General features: G+C 39.5%; 1 protein-coding gene across 3 annotated transcripts in view; it reads left to right on the forward strand.

Moving 5' to 3' along the window:
• CCBE1 (collagen and calcium binding EGF domains 1) overlaps window positions 1-21,448 on the forward strand; it is a 189,283-nt gene that overhangs the window by 151,317 nt on the left and 16,518 nt on the right. For all 3 annotated transcript variants that reach the window (XM_075932601.1, XM_075932600.1, XM_014570203.3), the window contains 4 exons: window positions 6,802-6,854; window positions 12,624-12,758; window positions 13,409-13,546; window positions 19,707-19,813. In XM_075932601.1, coding sequence (XP_075788716.1) covers window positions 6,802-6,854; window positions 12,624-12,758; window positions 13,409-13,546; window positions 19,707-19,813 — 433 coding nt within the window. The remainder of the gene's footprint in view (window positions 1-6,801; window positions 6,855-12,623; window positions 12,759-13,408; window positions 13,547-19,706; window positions 19,814-21,448) is intronic.

Here is a 21,448-nt window from a genome sequence, read left to right on the forward strand (position 1 = left end):
TCAGTCTTTTCAAGGGCTTCAACTTAACAGTGACCAAATAAGGATTTCTTTCCTGATAAAAATGTTAAAAACTAGAGCCAAGCAGCATTTTGTTTTAAAGAGAAAACAGTAAGACATAACTTGATTGTATTATTAAATGCAATTGCTGGTCAGAGCCAGAACCTTCATTCATACTCTTTAGTGGAAATCTTACTTTCAAAAAATCAAGTCCTTTGCTACATCAGCTGACCCTTAGATTTCTAACTTCTTGAATTTCCTTGGGATCTTCCTCATTTTACTTAGTCATCATTCTAATTTTGCTTTGCAATAAACTAGTCAATGAGTTAGTGTGAACACAGTATATATTTTGAGGTCCCTGGCACCAGGCAGATTCTTTAGATCCAGGATAGTCAATAAGTGGACCGCAAGCCAAATATGGACCACCAGATGTTTTTGAACAGATCCCAAATTTATTTATTTATTTATTAGATTTTATTATATTCTCTGGAGTCTGGACCTTGACTATTCCTCAACCATGAAATTTGGACCTTAACAAAATTAATTGACTACCCCTGCTTTAGATAATATCAGGCACCTGCTGCTCCTTATGTTATTCAATCTTATTGAAATTAATGGAAAGACTTCTTCAGCAGAGGGAAACTGCCTTAATGTGATGTGGTCCCAGCTCATGTCATTCTAATGATTATAGGCTCAATTCAATACCCACTGAATTCACGGGGAATCTTTCCATTCACTGCCAATGTCAGTTGAGACTTGGCCAGTGAAAGGAATATGCAGAGGAAGAGAGAGAGGAGTCCCATGAGATGTCCATGAGAGTAAATGCTGCTTTGGCTGCATTTATTTCTTCAGATAGCTGAAAAAGAGGACTTAGCCTCGCAACCATAGTAAACCTTATGATACTGAACTACTTTCTACAGCAGGGCTACTCAACATGCGGCCCATGAGCCACATGCAGCCAGTGGCCCATTTGTTTGTGGCCCACGGTGCGGTTTGGGTTTACGCAGGGCTCAACACATGGCCTGTAAGTGGGAGCCAAAACAAAAAAGTAGTCAATATAATGGTCTTCTGTTGATATGTGTTTTAGTAGTTAAATTCCTGGACTATCATTGCTCATTAAAAGTGCTGTCATATGGGTAGAAATTGGGTAAATATTGCATTTTATTAATATCAGCCGAACTGACTTACATGGGGCCTGTGTGTTGTGTAGTCTTGCCTTAATCTTTGTATTCATGCCGGTCAGTGTGAAATAAGCTATTTGCATATATATTTGCATGTATATGCAACCACACTTCAGTTGCGTCCCTCGGTATGTGCTGTGACTATCTTTGTGGCCCACGGGGCTTCCAAAGTTGAGTAGCCCTGCTCTACAGGGACACCATTCACTGTTACTCATGAGTTTGGTATATACCCCAAATAAAAACAAAGTATCTTCTTTCAGTTTCAGATAATGTTGTCCAAAACGGCATGACTCTTCCATGTATGTGACATCTAGATATCCACAGCCACGGGGTTACTGAGCCACCCCTGCACTACAGATGGCAGACAGTCCATGGCAGACAGTGCAGGAGCTCATTTGGATTTTATACTTAACTACCCCCAGGCCTTTCTCACTGCAGCAGCTTGGGGCCAGCTGAAAAGTGCCTCTGTACAGTCATTGCAGCTACAGTGGACACAGCTGGGGGAGAGATGCATGTCCCTGGCTGGGGTAGTTGCAGGTTCATCTGCCCTTCGTGCTTCCCAGTCAGAGTGAGGAATGTAGTAAACTGTGCACTTCCCCTTGCTCCCTGACGAAAGGGAACAGCAATGGCCCCGTTTGCATTGTGGGGAGGGGGGACTTTGGTCCCTTTATCCTGCCTAAAGGACACCTGGGGAGTGGGAGGCTTAGGACTGGGACAGTCCTGGGTGGAGGGGTGCCCCCAGACAGCTCCTTTTACCTGCCTGGTGTCTGTCTCTTTTCTGTGTGGTTTTATGAGAAGCAGCCCCATTTTGGGTACCTCCCATTTTCCTAGTACAACCAAACACTTACCATGCTTTTTATGTTATGATAAAAGGAAGCTGCATACCAAATACGGTGGTCCTAGCTCTTATAATTGAGGAGCTCTTCAACAAACAGACACACACAGACAGGACACACAAACAAACTCTCAAATATATAGTCGATTTTTTAAAAAAAAAACAAGGGTTTTTGTAGCACCTTTTATTCTCTATTCTACTCCAGTTTGTCTTTATAATTGATAAATTATTTGGAAGTTAATATTTTATGTTATGTTTAGAGTCTTGCATATTTCTGGAATTCAGGAAGATCAAAGAAGCACTTAGGACAGTCGCAGTAAATATCCCTTCTATGCCCATATTACAAAGGCTCCTTTGTGCTACTAAGCACAATAGATTCACTTAGGAAACCTTGCTGAACCTCTGATCTATGAGACATTGCACAGGTTTCATGAGTTCATATTATGATATTCTTTGACTAAGTCTATTTTCTGCTGATGATTTTCAATGAAAAATTGCGTTTTTGATTAAAGAAAATGTTCATGGAATATATCCTTGAAAATTTAGATTTTTCACTGTAAAACCCCAAATGATAACATTTTCCCCTGAAAACCAAAAGTGTTTTGATTTTTGGCAGTTTTTGGTTGAAAATTTTTCCAGTCTTTTCAAAAAAAGGCAAAGCTTGCCACTGCATTTTGATGAAAATGCTTTTTGTTTTCATCAGAATGTTTTGTCAAGAAAAATACTAATTTCTAACATTCTCTATGAGATATGGTCTCTAGCTACATTAATGATGGATACCTAGAAATGAATGAATATAGTGTCCATCTAAGGCTATGTACATACTTTCAGTCAGAATGTTATAGAATGCTAACAGCTGTAGAACTATGACACTTACCTGATACTGGGACTCTTATAACACTTCAGGGGCCTGACTTTTGGGAAATGAGGACATATTCTGCAGTTTTCACTCAGGATAAACTCCTATTTAAAACAGAACTTTTCCTGAATGAACTACACGATTGAGCTCATGGAAACCTGGGAACTGTGGGAAACCATTGCTATAAGACTTTGTCATCAGTAAACAACCCTGTTACATAATGTGAAAGTCAATTGTGCTAAAATGTTACCCATTTAGAAATCAAACTTATAATGAACCAAGCTAATTTCACAGAAGATCCAGTAGGGTTTCACATTTTGGGGCAGCTAAATATTATCCGGTGTATTTGATTCATACTTAAATATTCAGCTGCCTAGCAATAGTAATGAAGAAAATTGTTCCATGCTTAAAAAGATTAGTAGCAGCCTGTTTGCCTCTCATTATCTATAATTAGATCATAATTATGTAATCTTGATTAGAAATGCTAGCTGGGTTCTAAAAGTAAGTTTTCCCATTAAAGTACCTCTGTTAATAATAAACGTAGTTGTCAGTCATTTTGATAAATTGATTTTCAGGAATGTAGTTGGCCTAAAGAATGTAAAGGTCACCAAGAATATATCCCAGGCTGTGTTACTTAGACTTATAGATATAATATGATGTTCTGGGAAGCAAGTACCACGGTGTTGTATTTTCTGTGTATTTACCCTAACCTGTCAGAACCCCTTGCAAAATCATGTCAAATTCATGTTTACTATTTAGAAAAGTCATGTATCAAAAAAAGGAGTTGGCATCAAGAACATAAGTCTATATTCTGAATTGGAATTTACTGCTAGTGGATTGTATGGGGAGATAATGCAGTTTCTGGGGCCTGGTTGGGTCTCTTTTGTGTCATTTCCCCATATGGTACTTAAAGCTACCGTGAAGAGGAGCAGGGATAATCTTGAAGAGGGGGATCAGGAACACCTGTTCTCCTCATCCCGTAAACAAGATTACAGGGACAGTTAGTACAATTAAATGGTGAGAAATTCAGAAGCGAAATAAAAAGATACTTTTTTATAAGCTGTGGAACTCATTGCCTCACTGTGTCATTAAGGCCAAGAATCTAACAAGATTCAAAAAGGGATTGGCTATTTATCTGAATGCCAAGAATTCCCAGACTAATTATAATTAATGACAACAGACCTCCTGAAAAAAATACTAAATCTCATGCTTCATGGCATAAACCAGTCTCTAATTACTGGTGATCAGGATGTGACCTATAAAGAGGGCAAATTGTTCCACATCTGCTTGTCATGGAGTTTTTGCATTTTCCTTAGAAGTTCTGGAACCGGACACTGCTGGGGATATGGATTAGATAGATTTTAGGTCTAGTCCATTGTCACAATGTTTCTTATGTAGGGGAACCTCTGTTACCTCCAGTGACATGAAGAGTCACTGTCCCCTCATTATTATGTATTTGTATTCCCAAAACACCTGGAGCCCTAGTCAAGGACTGGGACCCTGTGGTAGGTGCTGTACAAACACAGAACAAAGATAGTCCCTGCTCCAAGGTGCTTCCAATACAAGTATCACACAAGAGAGATAGAAAGATGGGAAAGTACAAGGAAACAGCAAGACAATATTGGTCAGCATGATTGATGAGGGTCTCAGTACACCAGCAGCCTAACTATTGTGAAATTTTTTATGGACTTCACAGTCAATGAGAGTTTTGAGCATCAGCTCCATGTTGGGGTGGAAAGGAGTTTGAACGGAGCAGGGAAATGCTAATACAACAATCCAGAAGGAAAGAAATGTTAACTTCAGACTCACATAGTTTAGGTTGAAAGAAAACCCATAACTTTTGATATAGGATGACCCATTTCTGAAAGATTCTGAGCATTCTGGTTCTGATCCAACAAAGCATGTGCATAGCTGTCAGCATGCGAGTAGTTTATTAAATTCTCTACCCTACCACCTGGTTTCTTCACTGGTATATGCCTATACTGCCTTCAAGAAAACTGTGCGATCAGTCTTGCCCTATCCTGAAAGGGAAAGGAAATGATTGTACAGTTGGAAGGCTGTCTACATAGCTCGAAGCATCTGAAGAGCCTCCCTGTTGTACCTTTGAACTCTTTCCTCCTTCATTTGTTTATCTTGAAGATAAAACTTCACAGCAGCGTTTGTAGTGCAGTCTAATGAGGACCAGTGTTTGCATAACAAGGCAAAGCTTCCTCTGCAGCCGTCCAACCGTCATTAAATTTAATTTATATTTTGGCTAATCTTTGAAAGTATAAAATGTGCCGCCAAAGTTTGTTTTTACATAGTTTGGATTAATATTCTGTTTGTTTTAAATGGTAAATTGCAACTGATAGTTGTTTTAAATGCAACATAATGATACGTTGTGATGAACTCTGGGTCACGTAGGGGATACATTTGTGTCATTGACTTCCGTTGCCTTAGCATTCTCCTGGGTCAATTATACAAGTAAGGGGCAAAACAGAAGAGTGATTACTACTTAGCTTACCAGACACTTTACTTCAGCACATCTGCAGAACACTCTAGAGTCCATATCTCTAACATCCACAAGCTTTCAAAAACCAGATTAAGTCACTTAATTTAAATTTAATTTCACAGGAGGTTAAATGACAGGTTACTTCTAGGCAAGCAATGTTGGCAATACACAAGCAATAAAACCTTTTGTAAGGTCATCTAGCCTCTGTACTTAATATCACTCGAAAAAGACTGTATGCATTAGTGTGTATTTAGAAATGTTATCAAGAAACTCGGAGGCTTTGTTATAGTTGTGCCATGCAAAATAGAAACAGTGAAATAACGCCATATGTTTAAATATGATTTCACACTAGCTTATAAGAAACACATGTTTTCCCTACAACAGAACTTTCTCATGTTCTGAACGGCTTAAGAAATTTCAGACCACATAGAAGTGTTAATATTTAATTGTTCCCATCTCTAGACCATTCTAAGTGCCCTATTAATCTCACTGTAGTTAAAATATCTCATTTATTTAATTGCTCAGCTTTTCAGAGTCCTTTGAAATGTGGGAAATGAATTATAGCGTTTAATCGTGTGTGCATGACTAGCTGAGTTATAAGCCCGTCATTTGGTTTATCTTAGAGTGACAGATGCATGGAAACGCTCTGTGGCATATCATGAAAGTTATGATCATGGCTGTTTATACATATAGCTCCAAAAGTGTGTCATGCACATTCTAACAGGCATAAGCTGTGCATGATTTTCAAAAGGGGATAATAATTTTGAATTGTTTAGTGTTTGGGTGCCCAATGTTAGAGCGCTGATTTTCAGATGCGGGGTGCTCATTGCTTTCGAAAACTCAGGCCTTTTTAAAGTGTCTCCAGTAGGCACCAATAATCTCTAGTCACTTTTGAGAGTCTTGGCTAAGGACCCTGCCATAGAGTTGATAGAATAAAGATCCAGAATACTCTTCCTTTAGTAAATAGTGTCAAGTCTTTTTCAACAAACATCATTTCATCCAAACTTCTGTATCCACTGCCCATTTTAATTGTGAAACTCCCCCACCTGTCTCCAAACTCTCCCCTTTAAAAAGTGCAGTCATTCAGCTCAAATAGGAGCCACAGAAAGCCCTGACAAGCCCTGAGGCAGTGGGATAGGATACTCAGCACTTTTGGGGGCTTTTCCATTGAGAGATCTTGATGCACCAAGGAAGGAAAAAGGCCTTTCTTTCTAAAGGTTACCATGTACCATTTGTGCTAGTATGGATCATTTCAAATCTCCTTCTTTACCCAGGAATAGAAATCTCCAGTATTAATCATTCTTTTGGATTAATAACTTTTTAAATGTATTTTTGAGATTGTTTCTCAAATATAACTTTCAAGCCCTTTAAAACTTATTTCTAAAGTTAGCATCTCTTTTAAACAGCATTTTTATTTTATTCTATTTTTGTCTTTCAGGAAAAAATGCTGTAAGGGTTATAAATTTGTTCTTGGACAATGCATCCCCGAAGGTATGTGATTTCATTGTTCTTACTATTCACATCCCAGTGCCATTAGCAATTTCTCATTTGTTCTGACTTTTGTGCTGTTAAGTTGGGAGAAGATATTTAGTTAACCATATGCTTGGTTATCCCTTGTGTCTCTGTGTGGAATTTGTTACCAGAAATAGCAATACAATAAAATTCTGTTTCTGCAAAATATTTTAGCTAGGGTGCCAGGTCTTGGCTCTCCCTCCATACATCTGGTTGCATAGATCTTGTGATATGAATTAGTGGATACACAGGGCCATATTCTTCCCTTGAATGTGTGTGGAGAGCCATTACACCCAGGAGAATTAGCCTGTTCAGATAGGCCAGCAGCTAATTATTCCTGCTCTTCCCAACAATAGCAGTGGGGAAGTTGGGAGAGGCTGTTTCCTGAGGGAGGTGTCTTCCCAAGGTTGGTGCAACCCTGGGTTAGAATCATAGAATAATAGGACTGGAAGGGACCTCGAGAGGTCATCGAGTCCAGCCCCCCGCCTTCAAGGCAGGATCAAGCTCCGTCTACACCATCCCTGACAGATGTCTATCTAACCTGTTCTTAAATATCTCCAGAGAGGGAGATTCCACCACCTCCCTTGGCAATTTATTCCAATATTTGACCACCCTGACAGTTAGGAATTTTTTCCTAATGTCCAATCTAAACCTCCCCTGCTGCACTTTAAGCCCATTACTCCTTGTCCTGTCCTCAGAAACCAAGAGGAACAAATTTTCGCCTTCCTCCTTGTGACACCCTTTTAGATATTTGAAAACCGCTATCATGTCCCCCCTTAATCTTCTTTTTTCCAAACTAAACAAGCCCAGTTCATGAAGCCTGGCTTCATAGGTCATGTTCTCTAGACCTTTAATCATTCTTGTCGCTCTTCTCTGTACCCTTTCCAATTTCTCCACATCTTTCTTGAAATGTGGCGCCCAGAACTGGACACAGTACTCCAGCTGAGGCCTAACTAGTGCAGAGTAGAGCGGCAGAATGACTTCACGAGTTTGCTGCAACTTTAGACATTACCCTGTCCTTAAAGGCAGTGTGGGTTATTGTGTATAGCTCAGCCTGCAGTGTTCTCTTACAGGCAATAGCCTGTGATGCTAAATCGTATTTTGAAAATACAGTGTTTGGGTCTCCTGAGTTGAAAGATCTTGGAACAGCTGGATCATCTATAAGAAAAAAAAAATGAGACGTGTGCAAGTGATGCTGTAGCTCATGGACACAACACATAGTGCTACTGGCTGAGAGGCATGAAATTTAAGGGAGATATCTAAAGGCTGTTGACATCAATGGGAGCCACCAGTGGGTTCAGTAAGGCTTTGGATCAGTTTCTAAACCAGTTATTCCCCAGAGAGCTTCACATAAGATGTATTTTCCTCTCATAGGCTTCCCTGGTGCAGGATCATGCCATATTTGCAGAGCTAAGATTGATTGCAGAGCTGCAAAATCCTCTTGCTGTAGGCAAGCTCTTTAAGCTGAAAATAAAAAGCCTGTAGTGGGCAACAAGGACAGTGCCAAGGACAAGGACGGTGCTGTACAAGGACCATGCCAAGCAGGGACCGTGGAGTTGGTCAGTGAGTTTTCATAGTATGAGATGTAAACATTTTGAAGTGAAAAGAGGCAGAGTAATGTCATTCTTCAGAACCCGGGAACTGCTTGTTCTTTGGGTTGTAAATTTTTGCCAACAAGTTCCTGCCAACTGCAGATCTTACTGCCCCCTGGTGAGTGAGCTCCTTGTTGTCAGATAGCAACCTTTTGTGACAAACTACAGACACCTCTTATTGTTCCTCGTGCTGCCAGTGTGGTGAGAAATTCAAAGTGCTTCCAGCAGAAGATGGAGCAGAGTTGTTACAACAGTGGGACCATTTGAATGAGATCAGTTCATCTTAGTTGGCTTATGCTCATAGTTTACATTTTGGGCTTTGGTTTTGTGAGGCTGTAGGGAGCTTATGGAGGACTGGTGAGCTACAGTGTGAGAGACTGAGACTGAGTAGTAACATGGTGTTGGAGTGAGGAAATTTTTTGTTTTGTCGAATGTAGAGACACTGAGACCATGTAGAATGAAAAGAACTAGGGCTCTTTTCAAATACAGTAAAATATCTATAGTGATTATTCACAAACAGCACAGAGACCTTAGGAGAAGAGACAGGGGTATGGATAACAAAAATGCCACAACAAAAGAGAATTGGTACTTCTAGTTTTGACCTATTCAGATTGAGGTGAATATGAAAGTAGCTCTTAATTATGACTCCATTGGCTTTTGGGAAGTTCTCTCTGGGCTCCGGACCTTAACAAACTTTCTTTTTTCAAATGAATTTTTTTTTTTTTTTTTGCTGTCTGTGGTTTCTGTTCGGCTCTCTTTGTATCCTCTGTTAGCCCACTGTCACCCTGACCGGAGTTTCACCTTTAATTTCACAGACCAGAAGAACAGCCGAAACAGCTGAAAGTGTTTGAGCTCGTGGCATATAAACTAAAAACTCTGTGATTCAGAGAAACACTCTTTTAACTTACTCTATTAAAATGTAACCACTTCCCGCACACATTTCATCATAAGCTTGGCAGTAGGAGTGTGTTTGAAATGCATATCTTATCCCAGGCACATAATGTCTCAGGCTGTTAGTTTCTTCACCAAAGTACATTTTTGCCTTTTAGCCATTACTGACAAATCACAACCCCAAGAAAGCAATTGTAGTACCATCTTCCTGTGCAATTAGCAGTAAGTACAAGGAAGAACTTGGGACCTGCCCTATCTACTCTATTCTGTCTGCATCACAAAGACCTGGTTCTTTTCCTATGGCAAGTGCATTTTAAACCGTCTCTCCTCTATAAGGGAATGGCATTGTCATAGATCTCCTAGCCTCCTTTCTTCCATTTCATTCTCCCTTCCCTGTTTTATCTGCTAATTCACACACATACAGGTAAAAGGCAGTGCAGTCCAGTGGTACAACAGTGGGTTCTGTATGTAATAACTTTCCCAATGGCTTTGTGCCTCGATTTCCCCATCTGTAGAATTGGAGATATTGATATTTAGAAAATTGTTTTGGACTGAGCGCTAAATGCTGTTCTTATTACAACAGTTGCCCCTCTGACCTCTCCTTCCACCCTGCTTTCTCAAACCACTATCTCATCTTTTTTCCAAATTGCCTCTCTGTCTTACTACTCCTGGCTAACAATTCCATTCTCTCTTCCTTCTCTGGGTTCAGTCTAGAGCAAAGCACATGTACTGGTATCCTGTATCAAACATTTTGGGATTATCCCCTGTATAGGGGAGCTTCTTCCCCCTCCCCCGACCTCCTGGCATGCAGGTTCTAGCTGGATTTTTCCAGAGACTATGAAACAAAAGATGAGCTTGGACGGCACAAGGCCTTCCTTCGATTCAGCAAGCAGACAGGATCCTCTGGGGAGCGGAGGTCTCCCCACCTTTTTTTGTAGCATTGGAAGGAATTTGGCTTACCGGGACCCCATCAGATTGATGGATGGCTTCTCGTAAGCTTTTACCATGTATATAGGAACTTTCATTGATTTGAATGTGTTTTTTTTTCCATAATGATTTTACCTTAAGAATAAAAATATTTTGGTTTATGAAGGCTGGCTGGCAACTGGTGTACAATGCAGTAGCCTCTGAACCGAGGTTAACCACAGGGGCTGGACTTTGGTCGTACCAGCTGGGTAAATCACAGTGAGGTGCAGCTCTGTCTGACACAAGTGATGACTGAAAGGCTACGTCTACACTGCAGATTTATTTCAGAATAAGCTATTCCAGAATAGTTATTCCAAAATAGCTTATTTTGAAATAGCACATCTACACTGCAAGGAAGCCTCAAAATTAGTCCAAGGCAGGCTTCCCTAATGTAGACATGCTACCTCGATTTAGAGCCCCAGGAGGAATAATTTAGAATGGCCCTGGCGAGGGGCTATTTCGAAATAGCAGAAGTGGAACATCTATACACGCCTTATTTTGACATAACTCCTATGCCAAAATAGCTATTCTTCATAGATGAGGTTTGTGGAAGTTGGAATAAGCCGTCCGTTATTTCAAAATTATTTCGAAATAATGGAATCTCTGTGTAGAACCTCACATAGTTAATTTGCTGTGTAGACACACAAAGCCTAAGACCTTAAGAGGTTGCCCTCAAGGAAGACCAGGAGTAGGGGAAAATTGCAGTTAAGCCCAAAAGTATGGTAAGGCTTAACCTTTATGACCCCCAATCAGTAATTTTTTATTACATTTGATCTTTTGGAAAATTCAGCATTGCACAAGATGGCTGCTAGCTACTAATGTGAATCAAAATATTTCTTCAATAATCAATCAATAACAATTTCGAAAGCATGGTGTATAAGCAAAGATTGTCAGAAGGTTGACAAAAACATTTAGATTTAACTTAGTTTCAGATTTTCTTTGGTTTTGGGTCCAGGGACTGTCTTTATTTGTTCTGTGTTTGTACAGTGCCTGACACATTGGGTTCCTGGATCAAGATTACAGCTCCTAGGTGCCAAAATAATACAACAATTTAAAATAGTGTTTTAAAAGGTTAAGAGTGGTGGACTGCCCCTTTTATAAACTCTGAATTAAATGTTCAGAAGTTTTTTTTAATTATATAAGGCAACACTGTCATGAATTTTTATATAAACTCTAATAGCAAGAAGTGTTTATCCAGACTTGCTTCGGGCCCTGCCACTGCCTCGGTTTCCCCTTCTTCTCCAGTTAATGAACCTTCACTGTGAGAAAATGTCTTTACTGCAGACTTAACTTGGGCACCCGGGTTAGCCTCACTAGGTGTTAGCATCCAGACTCTAAAGACCTACTTGAATTACTCTGGTACTGCACTAACCTGAATATGTCACTGGGACTTCTGGGAGGATATCCCATAGATCACAGTGCTATGCTAAGATGGGCTGCTTTGTGATACTTTCCCAGGGAATTGTGGGGGGAACGTGTATGTGGTTCTGGGCTTCTGGGGGGCATTGTGGGAAGAAACTGGCTGACTAGCATCACTAGTGTGATTTAGCAAAGAGAATGGTTACCAGCCTGAATGAAAGCTTCACTTGGTCTTTAGCCTATACCTTCCCTAAATCGGCCAGCTAGTCCAAGCTGAAAACTCCACTGTACTCTGGCAAGATGGTTAGCATCGGATTCCAATCTGTACATTTATATTATTAGAAAGAGTGACACCTTATTTACCATGTGCTCTTTGCTTCGTGAATTAGGGTTGGGTTTTGTGTTCATTTTAACTAACTGCTTTCTGAAATGTTTTCTCAATATGTTAGTCACAGAATTATCTGGAAACGATTGTATATTATATTACACAGCAGTTGTTGTTTCTGTCACATATGAATTTGGGTAGAAGAGGGGGGAGAAGGAAATTACTTTTATGAAACAAATATTTCCCTGAGAATAATTACTAATTCTGGGTAAACAAAGCAGCATTTTAAATTATTTTCTGAAGCATCTAGGAGCCTCATTTGTGCAGGTACTGTCATTGTACAAAGTGGTATACAGACACAAAGAAAAAAGTGCCCCTTTCTTAAATTATTAGTCCTATAGAAGAGGTGTGACTTAGAATAATAACTCAACAATAGAACATTAGTTACATTATGTGATAATGTCACTTGTTTCTTCCATTTGCTGTGATAATGTAGCAGGACTTTGTTAATGAACACTATAATAAGATGAGATACAATATGAAATCATATGGTTGTTGTATACACTCATGGGCCTGCTACCAATGTTTCCCTTAAGCACACTTTTCTCTCTTTAGACTATGATGTGTGTGCAGAGGCTCCATGTGAACAGCAATGCACAGACAACTTTGGACGAGTCCTTTGTACATGTTATCCTGGCTACCGCTATGACCGGGAGAGACATAGAAACAGAGAGAAACCCTACTGCCTAGGTGGGTTATGAAGAACATGTCACATTTATCTTTGGTTAAGGATGTGTCCTACTTCTTGAAGAATTTCAAGTTACTTTAGAAGTTGGTTTCAAGGAAGTTGAATAGTGCTAGATCCTTTCCTCTTATTTTCCTTCATTCTTTTTTGAATGACTATGCTATTAAAGAGCTGTACAAGTTCCCTCCCCCCCCCCCCCACCCCACCTTGTTAATACCTCCCCTTGCAGTCTCCAAGCAGCATTCAAGGTCTTTGGCAATAGAATAGGGGCATGAATCTTGCCTTAAACTGAAAACCACATAAATTATGTTTACCTATGAAAGGAAGCCTCTGAGGTTCTTATATTCAGGAACTTATACCACCCCCCTCTGACTCAGTAGCACCATCTTGCATGGGTGAGTACTTATGTGAGACAAGGTTTGCAGGGTCAAGTTTTGATTCAAAAGCCTGTCAAGTGGTTGTCATGGGTAAAGGGCCATGCATGTTAACAATTATAATGCAATTGGTGTGAAGCTGTAGGCTCCCTGAAGTTCTGTAGCTATTTGACCATCCATTCAGAAGCTCTTATGATAATGGAACCCTTAAGGAAACTATCTTATTTGATCTCTGAACCTCTGTGATTTTGGGGGGATTCTCAACATATGTTTGACTTCAGACATCGATGAGTGTGCCACAAGCAATGAGACTCTCTGCTCCCAAATCTGTGTCAACACCATGGGCAGTTACAGATGTGAATGTCATGAAGGTTATATCCGGGAAGATGATGGGAGGACTTGCACCAAAGGAGACAAAGGTATGTACTGGCATGCACTAGTATCGTGGGGCAAAGACAGCCTACTACAACTGACCCACCATAGAGAAGGAGCTATGGAAATGTACTGCATCCAATGCCAAATTCAGGTGCACTGGTGTAACAGAACTGAATTCAGTCAATTGACTTCGATTACTAAAAAGCAAGTGAGGTATCTAAAGACTGTACCATCATTCTATAGTCCTCTGTCCATGGTGCTCTTGGGGACAGTCATTTTCTAGAAATCTCACATGCATGGCTCTGGCCTCCCATTGATCAACTCAGGGGCTCAGCAGTGTTTTGGGACCAGCATCTCATTGTCTGTTCTGCAGGAGAGCAAAACACACCACCCTCTGACTAATGGGATATTTGGAAAGAAAACCCCAGTAGGAGACTCTCTTGGTGATTTCCTCTCCTTTAACCATGTGAGGAGTTAATCAGGTATTGTCTCAAGATGCGATCCAAACAGTTAGATATGCATTCCTCATTCAGGTGGTCTTGATATAATGTTCATACAAATATTTTACATTCACAGCAAATCAAGTTTCTCATCAGCTAGGCCATTGTATAACAATGTAAAAAAATCATGTGAACCTAACCTTTTACTGCCCCTGACATACTGTATTCTTGAGTTCCCAGGACTTATTCTGGAAGCACCTTCTCCCTGTAATTAGCACTAAATGAACTGTCATGTCTGCATGTGAGAGGAATGCAAGTGAAAAGCTAATATTTTAAAGGATGTGGAAAATATTTTCCCTCGAGGGTTAGAGTGATTGAATAATGGAACTTGCTCTTATTACTTAAGTTATACCACTTTTTCTGATGCACATAAAATACTTGCAACTAACACACTAATAATAAGCCAAATCCAATTTAAATATAGAAACGTAGAATAAAAGTTGGTCCAGTGTGGGATCTCACTTAGAGGAAAATGAGCCAGATTCTGATTTATTTAAATCCAAAATTGCTTAAGTATATTTAGTCTGTATTTACAATGATGCCAATGAGATTAGCATATGGCCCAATATTAGAACTTTTTAACTTTCAGGCACACACCTACATCAAACCTGGAGATTCAATTTATATTTAAAAAAAATCTAAATCAGCAAGCCACATTCCATCTGCAACTCTTGAGTTTTTTAATTCCATGGAACTGAAGTTAATTTAATGGCACTGTTGTAACAGAGATTGGCATTTGATCCAATAAATATAAAATGTTGAACTTTTTTGTTTTGTTTAATTTGAATAACTGTATTAAGTATAAATGTGTGCCAAATATAAGACGAATATTAAATGTTGGTCATCTCCAGTGCTTTTAAAATAATAAAGTTTGGGGTAGTTTAAATTAAACACACATATATACCATTAGTAACAGAGGAAAGAAAGTGCAAACATCTTTTGATGAATAATAGGTTATGTTTGGTTCACCTATTTATGACTGAAAGTACATTTTATACCGCTGACTCTTCCAAACTGCAGCTGGATAATAGGCACAAACATTTTGTTACTTATATTTGTCCCTTTGAAAATATGAAGTTAGCGTACCCCAGTAACCAGTGCTTGGTCTTTGTAGCTTTCAGATATTTTAAATTTTTATTTCTAAAGATGTCGTTAACAAAACATGTGTGTTGTAACTAATCCCCTTGCAAATATTTTCATAATTAACATTTTCTCTGTAGTTCAAACTTTCTGACAGAGGAATGCTGCTAGCATTCAGGATTTCTGACTGTTCAAAATAGTCTAGGCATTTGTTAACTGTCTGGAAACAGCAGTTTGTAACACAATTTTCTTTTCATTATAATCCATGTTTCTGTGTGGCATAGGACTCCATCACTCGAACAATTACCAGCAGCAGTTGGAAAGTCAGCATACAGAATCTGAGAGCTACTTTCTGCTTTTTTACACAGAGAATAATTTCACAGATTTCAGATGTAAATGAGAGCAGAACTGGACCCAAACTATTGTTTATTACGTACACTAGCCAGCCAATTACTGGTCAGTATGCAGAACAGGATTTTCAGCAGCAGACCTAGACTTTGAGATCTATAAATTATGTGCCACCTTGTGGTAAATGTAAGTTCCTGCACTATTATAAAACAGCAACACATCTAAGTTGTAATAATATGATAGAGAGCAACTGTAGGATCACATTATTATACTGGTCGCTGGAACACTGAGGTAGATTTTCTGATAATATTTTATCTGAGACAACATAAAAACATTCAACTATCTGACCTTTCACTCTAATTCCAGATATAACATACCTGACCCGGAGAGTTAATAATAATGTGTTTACTCTGTAATGCCAGAAGAATTACACTCTTTGGCCCTATCCTACTGTAAGTGGCTTGGATTAAACATGTTGTGGATTTGTGCATTGGGCACTAAAATGAGCAGCATCCTTGATGCTTCAATAATCATTTTTCCTATTGCAGAGTAAACACAGTTACACGCTCAGAAGAGCACAAATGAAACCTTCTCGGCAGCCTGAGCTCAGATAATACAACACAGATGATAAGCTAAACAATCTCTGTGCAAAGAATGCATTCAGAACAGCTCCCTGTAGAGATCTCCTCCTGGCAGTATCTCTCTCTCTCTCTTCCAGCATAAGCAAGCTCATGACTTCAAGCATATGCTAAGGAAACATACTGCCTCTCCAAGCAGTTTTCTTATCAATAGCAGCTGCAGGGCTCACCAGTAACTAGGTAAAAGGCTCCAAATAAGGCCAACAAAACATCATGTGAGCTGGATTTAATTGTTTGTACTGTCGGAGGCCCTGTAAGATGGGACAGGTTCAAAGGGACTCTGTCAAGTAATTTAGCCCCCACATTCAGGTTTTATACAATGAAAACAATTTGTTTAAACATCCAGCTGAAGTGTTGGTGAGCTCAGGGGCTCACCAAGACTTCCTCCGCCTGAATGCAGCATCTAGACCAATGATAACTGTCTCATTGCATCCCTGACCAGTGACCCAAATGGATTCTGGTTCTGTTCAGAAATGGAACCATTCTGGATCTGACATCAGGGGTTAGATGGTGTATAAAGAAGGCAGTGATAGATGATCATTTTCATGGTCAGAAGCTCACCTCCCTCAGTGAAAGTTAGGGGAATCCTGCCTTGCACAAGCTGGGAAGCAGATGTAGGGGGATATCTTATCCTTGTTCTCAACAGGGCATTAGGCTGTATTCTGATGTCCACAGAAAATAATGGATCTAATTGGATTCACACAATTCTCTGCAGCATGGTCCCGTCCAACTATTTGACCACTGATGGTTGCAGTCAACTATTATAACCATGTTTTGTTGATGCACTGGCCTTTGCTCCACATCAGATGAACTGAATTATATATTAGAACTAGGAGTAAATTCAGTGTTTCTTACATGCCACTCAATCCCACTGATTCCAATGGGATTGAATAGGGTTTAAAGACAGCCAAGAAATCTGGCATTTTTTCCCTCTATGACTGTTGCTTTCAGCAATATTTCTCAACACATTCCAATCATCTGGGGTGATGGGGTGAACTCATTGGGATAAAATAAAAATTGAAAGGGACTTTGGTTTAATACTGGTTCCAAATCAACATTTTTGCTGACATTTGAAAGCAAACAAGCCTAATTATGCATTTTATTTTAACAAAGATGCATGCCTCTGTAATGCCTGCTTTTGTTTAGAAATGCAAGCGCCAAAATATTCACATTTTTTAAAAGATGTTCAAAAATTGGGAGAGGATACAGAATTTGAGGTCTGGAGAAAAATGCCTTACTGGGAAAGTTTTAAGAATGCAAACTGTTTAGCTGATCAAAAAAAGAAAATCAAGAAGTGACTTGATTTCTGTGTATAAGTACCTTCACAGGGGCAAAACGTTGGGTATTGAAGGGCTCTTTAATCTAGCAGAGAAAAGCATAACAAGAACCAATGGCTGGGCATTAAAATTAGACACATTAAAATTGGAACTCAGGAACAAATTTCTGACAGTAAAATGGAAAAAATACCAAGGGAGATGATGAAGTCACCTTCTCTTGATGTCTGCAGACCAAAACTAGGTGTGTTTCTCAAAGATAGGCTTTAGCTAAGCACATATTATTGGACTCAGTGTAGGAGATACTGTGTGAATTTTATGGCCTGTGTTATACAGGATCAAATTATCAGTTTGTAAACTCTTAGCACTGTACAATGAAAAGCTCACAACAGAGTCTGGTATTTCAGGCCCAAAAAGACTGACTAAAATTCAAACGAGAATTTGAGGTAAGTTCCAATGCTCACTGCAATCAGTGTAAACATTCCTATTGACTATAGTGATTGTTAGATGAGCCACTTGATAAGTATGTGAGTGTCCACTGGTCAGTTGTTCAGTAGCCCAAGCCAGGCCATGAGTCAGCTGCTTTCAGGGCTGCTGCTCCAGCCTTGGCCCAGAGGAAGTCGTGGAGGTCCCAGAAAGTCACAGAATCTTTTGTGACAGGATTGTGTCCTTAAGAATTGCAGAAGAACGGAATGAAATTTGAACAAAGGGGAATAATGTGAATTTTTCTACATTGGACCCAGTAGATATGCTATGTATTTGAGAAAGTGTGTCTGTGCATGAGTCTGTTTCTCTGTCTGTTCAAGAACTCCTAAATGGTAAGAGCTGCGATGACCAAATTTGGTATGCAGCTTTCTCTCATCATAACTGAAAGGTCAGGGTTGGGTCAGGAAAATGGGATGTGCCTGGAATGGCATTGCTTCTCAGAAAACCACACAGAAAAGAGATAGAATCAGCAGGTAGATGAAAGGGGCTGGCTGGAGGTGTCCTCCCACTCACCAGGTACCTTTTAGGGAGGGCAGAAGAGAGGGCTGAAGTTCCTCCCTCTCCTCCCTATTCATATGGGGATATTGCTGGCTGTTCCCCTTCATCAGGGACCCAGGGGGAAGTACATAGTTTGCTGCATTCCTCACTCTGGCTGGAGAGCACAGGGGGCAGATGAACCTGCACCTGCCCTAGCCAGGGGACATGCACCCTTCCCCCAGCTGTGCCTGCTGGAGCTGCAGCAGCCCTGGACAGATGCTTCTTACCTGGCTGCAAGCTGTTGCAGTGAGAGAGGGCTGGAGTAGTCCTCTCTCCCTGGGGAAGCATGCATACTGAACCTCTCATCCCCAGAGCAATGATTTAAATGAAGAAAAACAAAAAATAATTCAGTTAAGGACCTGAGCAACGGGGATCTTATTTTGTGAATTAGGGAGCCATCTGCTGGCAAAAACTTGCCGCATATCTACTATATACTTGAGATAGTAAAACAAAAATTATTTGAGTTAAGGACCTGACCAATGCCAGGTAAATCTTCTATTGTGCGTGTGTTTAGAGACAAACAGCCAGATATTACTATTAGAGTTCCTCCATTATTTCAAGTAGTGGAAGTCTGTTCCATGATTCTGAAGGTCCAGAGTTTGAGCCCTACTTTTGGCTCTTGTGAATGATCATTACACGTGTGGGACAACTATTACAAGGATATTTGTTTGTTTGTGAAGCTAAAGTGATTAGCTCTGTGTGAAGCCAACAAAAATAAGGTTGCAATGTTTATTTTCAGGTTATTCTTCAAATTCCACAACAGATTCAGTCCAACATACCTAACAATTATAGTGACTTTTCCTCTAACTTGGCTGTAACCTTTAGTAAAAGTCCCAATCCCAGCCTTGTTCACTCTTGCAATTCCATTGCACAGCAGAATAGTCAGTGTTGATGAAGAACAGTTTTGTGCAAATTGAATAAGAGTGTCATGTTGCATGGGATTTGATTGTAATTTACAGTGTATGAAAAGTGGCTTTGGAGGGAATTGTAAATCATTTCAGATCTGTGGGGCTGGTCTAGTGTCAATGCATAGATAAACGTACAAGTGTAAACATTTTCAAATATAAAAGAGGAAAAAAGACATTAAGGACTGTTAACTGGAAACAGCTGCCTTTAAAATGTGGCCTACACCACCCCTGTGAAATTGCTTTGCCTTACATCGTGATTCATAATTGCAAAGTTATGGCAATGGCATGAGCCTCTTTTCCTTTCACACTATAGGGTACTATAAAAACCTCAAAGGCTGTTCTGTGGCACAGTAGCTTTTATAATTACTGAATTGATTTCTTTTCTTGGATTTTCTGCCTTTTTAAAATATATTGGAAATTGTTTTAATTTTAGCCGGGCTTTCTGAGAAGTCTGACAACATCGTGAAAGCAGGAACATGTTGTGCTTCTTGTAAGGAATTTCACCAGATAAAGCAGACGGTTTTACAGCTAAAGCAAAAGGTACAAATGTTTTGTCACTCACCTCTTTACGTGATACATTTTAAAAGCATAAATTGGACACTAAATATATCCACAGTTCTTCTTAACTTTAAACATACTAGTGTTGATGAATCATCATACAGGTCAGGCTTGTGTTCATGAAATGTATTGTTAAAGGGTTTTAAATCATGTATGAATGGCAGTGGCAGCTATTCCACCAACCTGGTCTGAACAGATTGCTCATCATATCAGAATCAGTGGTAGCTTTGGGATATGGACAGATGGCCAACAGGGACTAGGATAAGATCATGAAATCCAGTTGAAACCCTTATAAGGGTTTGAACCCAGCTCTATTGATGAACTGCATCATTTCTCCTCTTCCCCCATAATTCCTTCTAAATACACAACATTTAGGGCTCAAGCCTGCACAGAACTTTGAACATGGATAACCAGTACAAATGTGGTTTTGTGAAAAGTGAAATATTTGCAGAAACATGTCCATTTCAACTACATGTTGGTGGAAGGAGGTCTTAGTGATTCATTTTTACTTTCTCCTTACATTTTGGTAAGGTAAAAAAATTCATTTGGGCTTTTCTATTTAATTTTATTTTCTGTAAACTTTCATATTAGAATATTATAATTTTAATGTATTATTGCTATTGTGTAATTTGACATTATTGGAACAAAATATGTTGATGGTTTAGAAGGAAAATTTTAGGCAGTTCTGTTGTGGGAAAGTTGGAAATTTTAGCTTTTCTTTCCGATGCAGAACAGCAAGTTTTAAATTGTTTCAGTTTCCCATAGAAATTCCATTTTCCAACCAACTCTCATCTAAGGTAATATTAATTTAGTGACAACAGATAGCAATTCTTGTTGGGAAAAAAGAAGAAAGAAAATGACAAGTCCTTTGACTAAGTGCTACTTTGTGCAATTATTTACAGGAAATAGGTCTCTCTGAATAGGCTGATTACCCAGGTATATGTTTCCAGTGGCAAAACCTCACATCAAATCCTTACGAAGTATCCTGATTTCAGATTTGGGGGGTATGCAAACACTTAAGCTTGTGTGCTTATTTCCATTAGTGATTAAGTCTTGTCTATGGCAAACCATGCTGGCTGATCAGTAGTGACTTTCTGGACTTAGAATTACACAAAAATAAGGCAGCCATGCATGGAAGGAAAGGTAAGCAAACAGGAAACAAAGATTTCTAGCAGAAGCCCTGACTATCTAGGTTGCTGTTAATGCCTCCGCCTCTAGTTGAATGTATCACAGATGGCAGAGCCAAAAAATTGGGATCAAGATAGAGATGCCATCTTGAATGGTTTCTCCAGTGGGGTTTGATGTTATCATGATGTACTAGTGCAACATTCTTCCTGACTGCAAAGTTGTGCTAACCCTGAACTATCAGCATTCAAGATAGTTCCAGTGAAACTGGGGCAAGCAAGCTGATGAACTAGACTAAGGATGTCTAGCATGCAAATGTATTAAAATATATCCAGTCAGAAATCCAGTGCTTGGAATCAGTGCAAGATTGTACCTCATGCACGTCTGCTCACCCAGACATATATAAACATCTTTATTAGAAATCAGTGTTACACATAGCCCGGTCAAAGTCAACTCCTACAGTTTTCATAGGAACTCCTCAGAGCTACAATA

The sequence above is a fragment of the Pelodiscus sinensis genome, chromosome 6 (genome assembly GCF_049634645.1).
Source record: "Pelodiscus sinensis isolate JC-2024 chromosome 6, ASM4963464v1, whole genome shotgun sequence".
Lineage (NCBI taxonomy): Eukaryota > Metazoa > Chordata > Testudines > Trionychidae > Pelodiscus > Pelodiscus sinensis.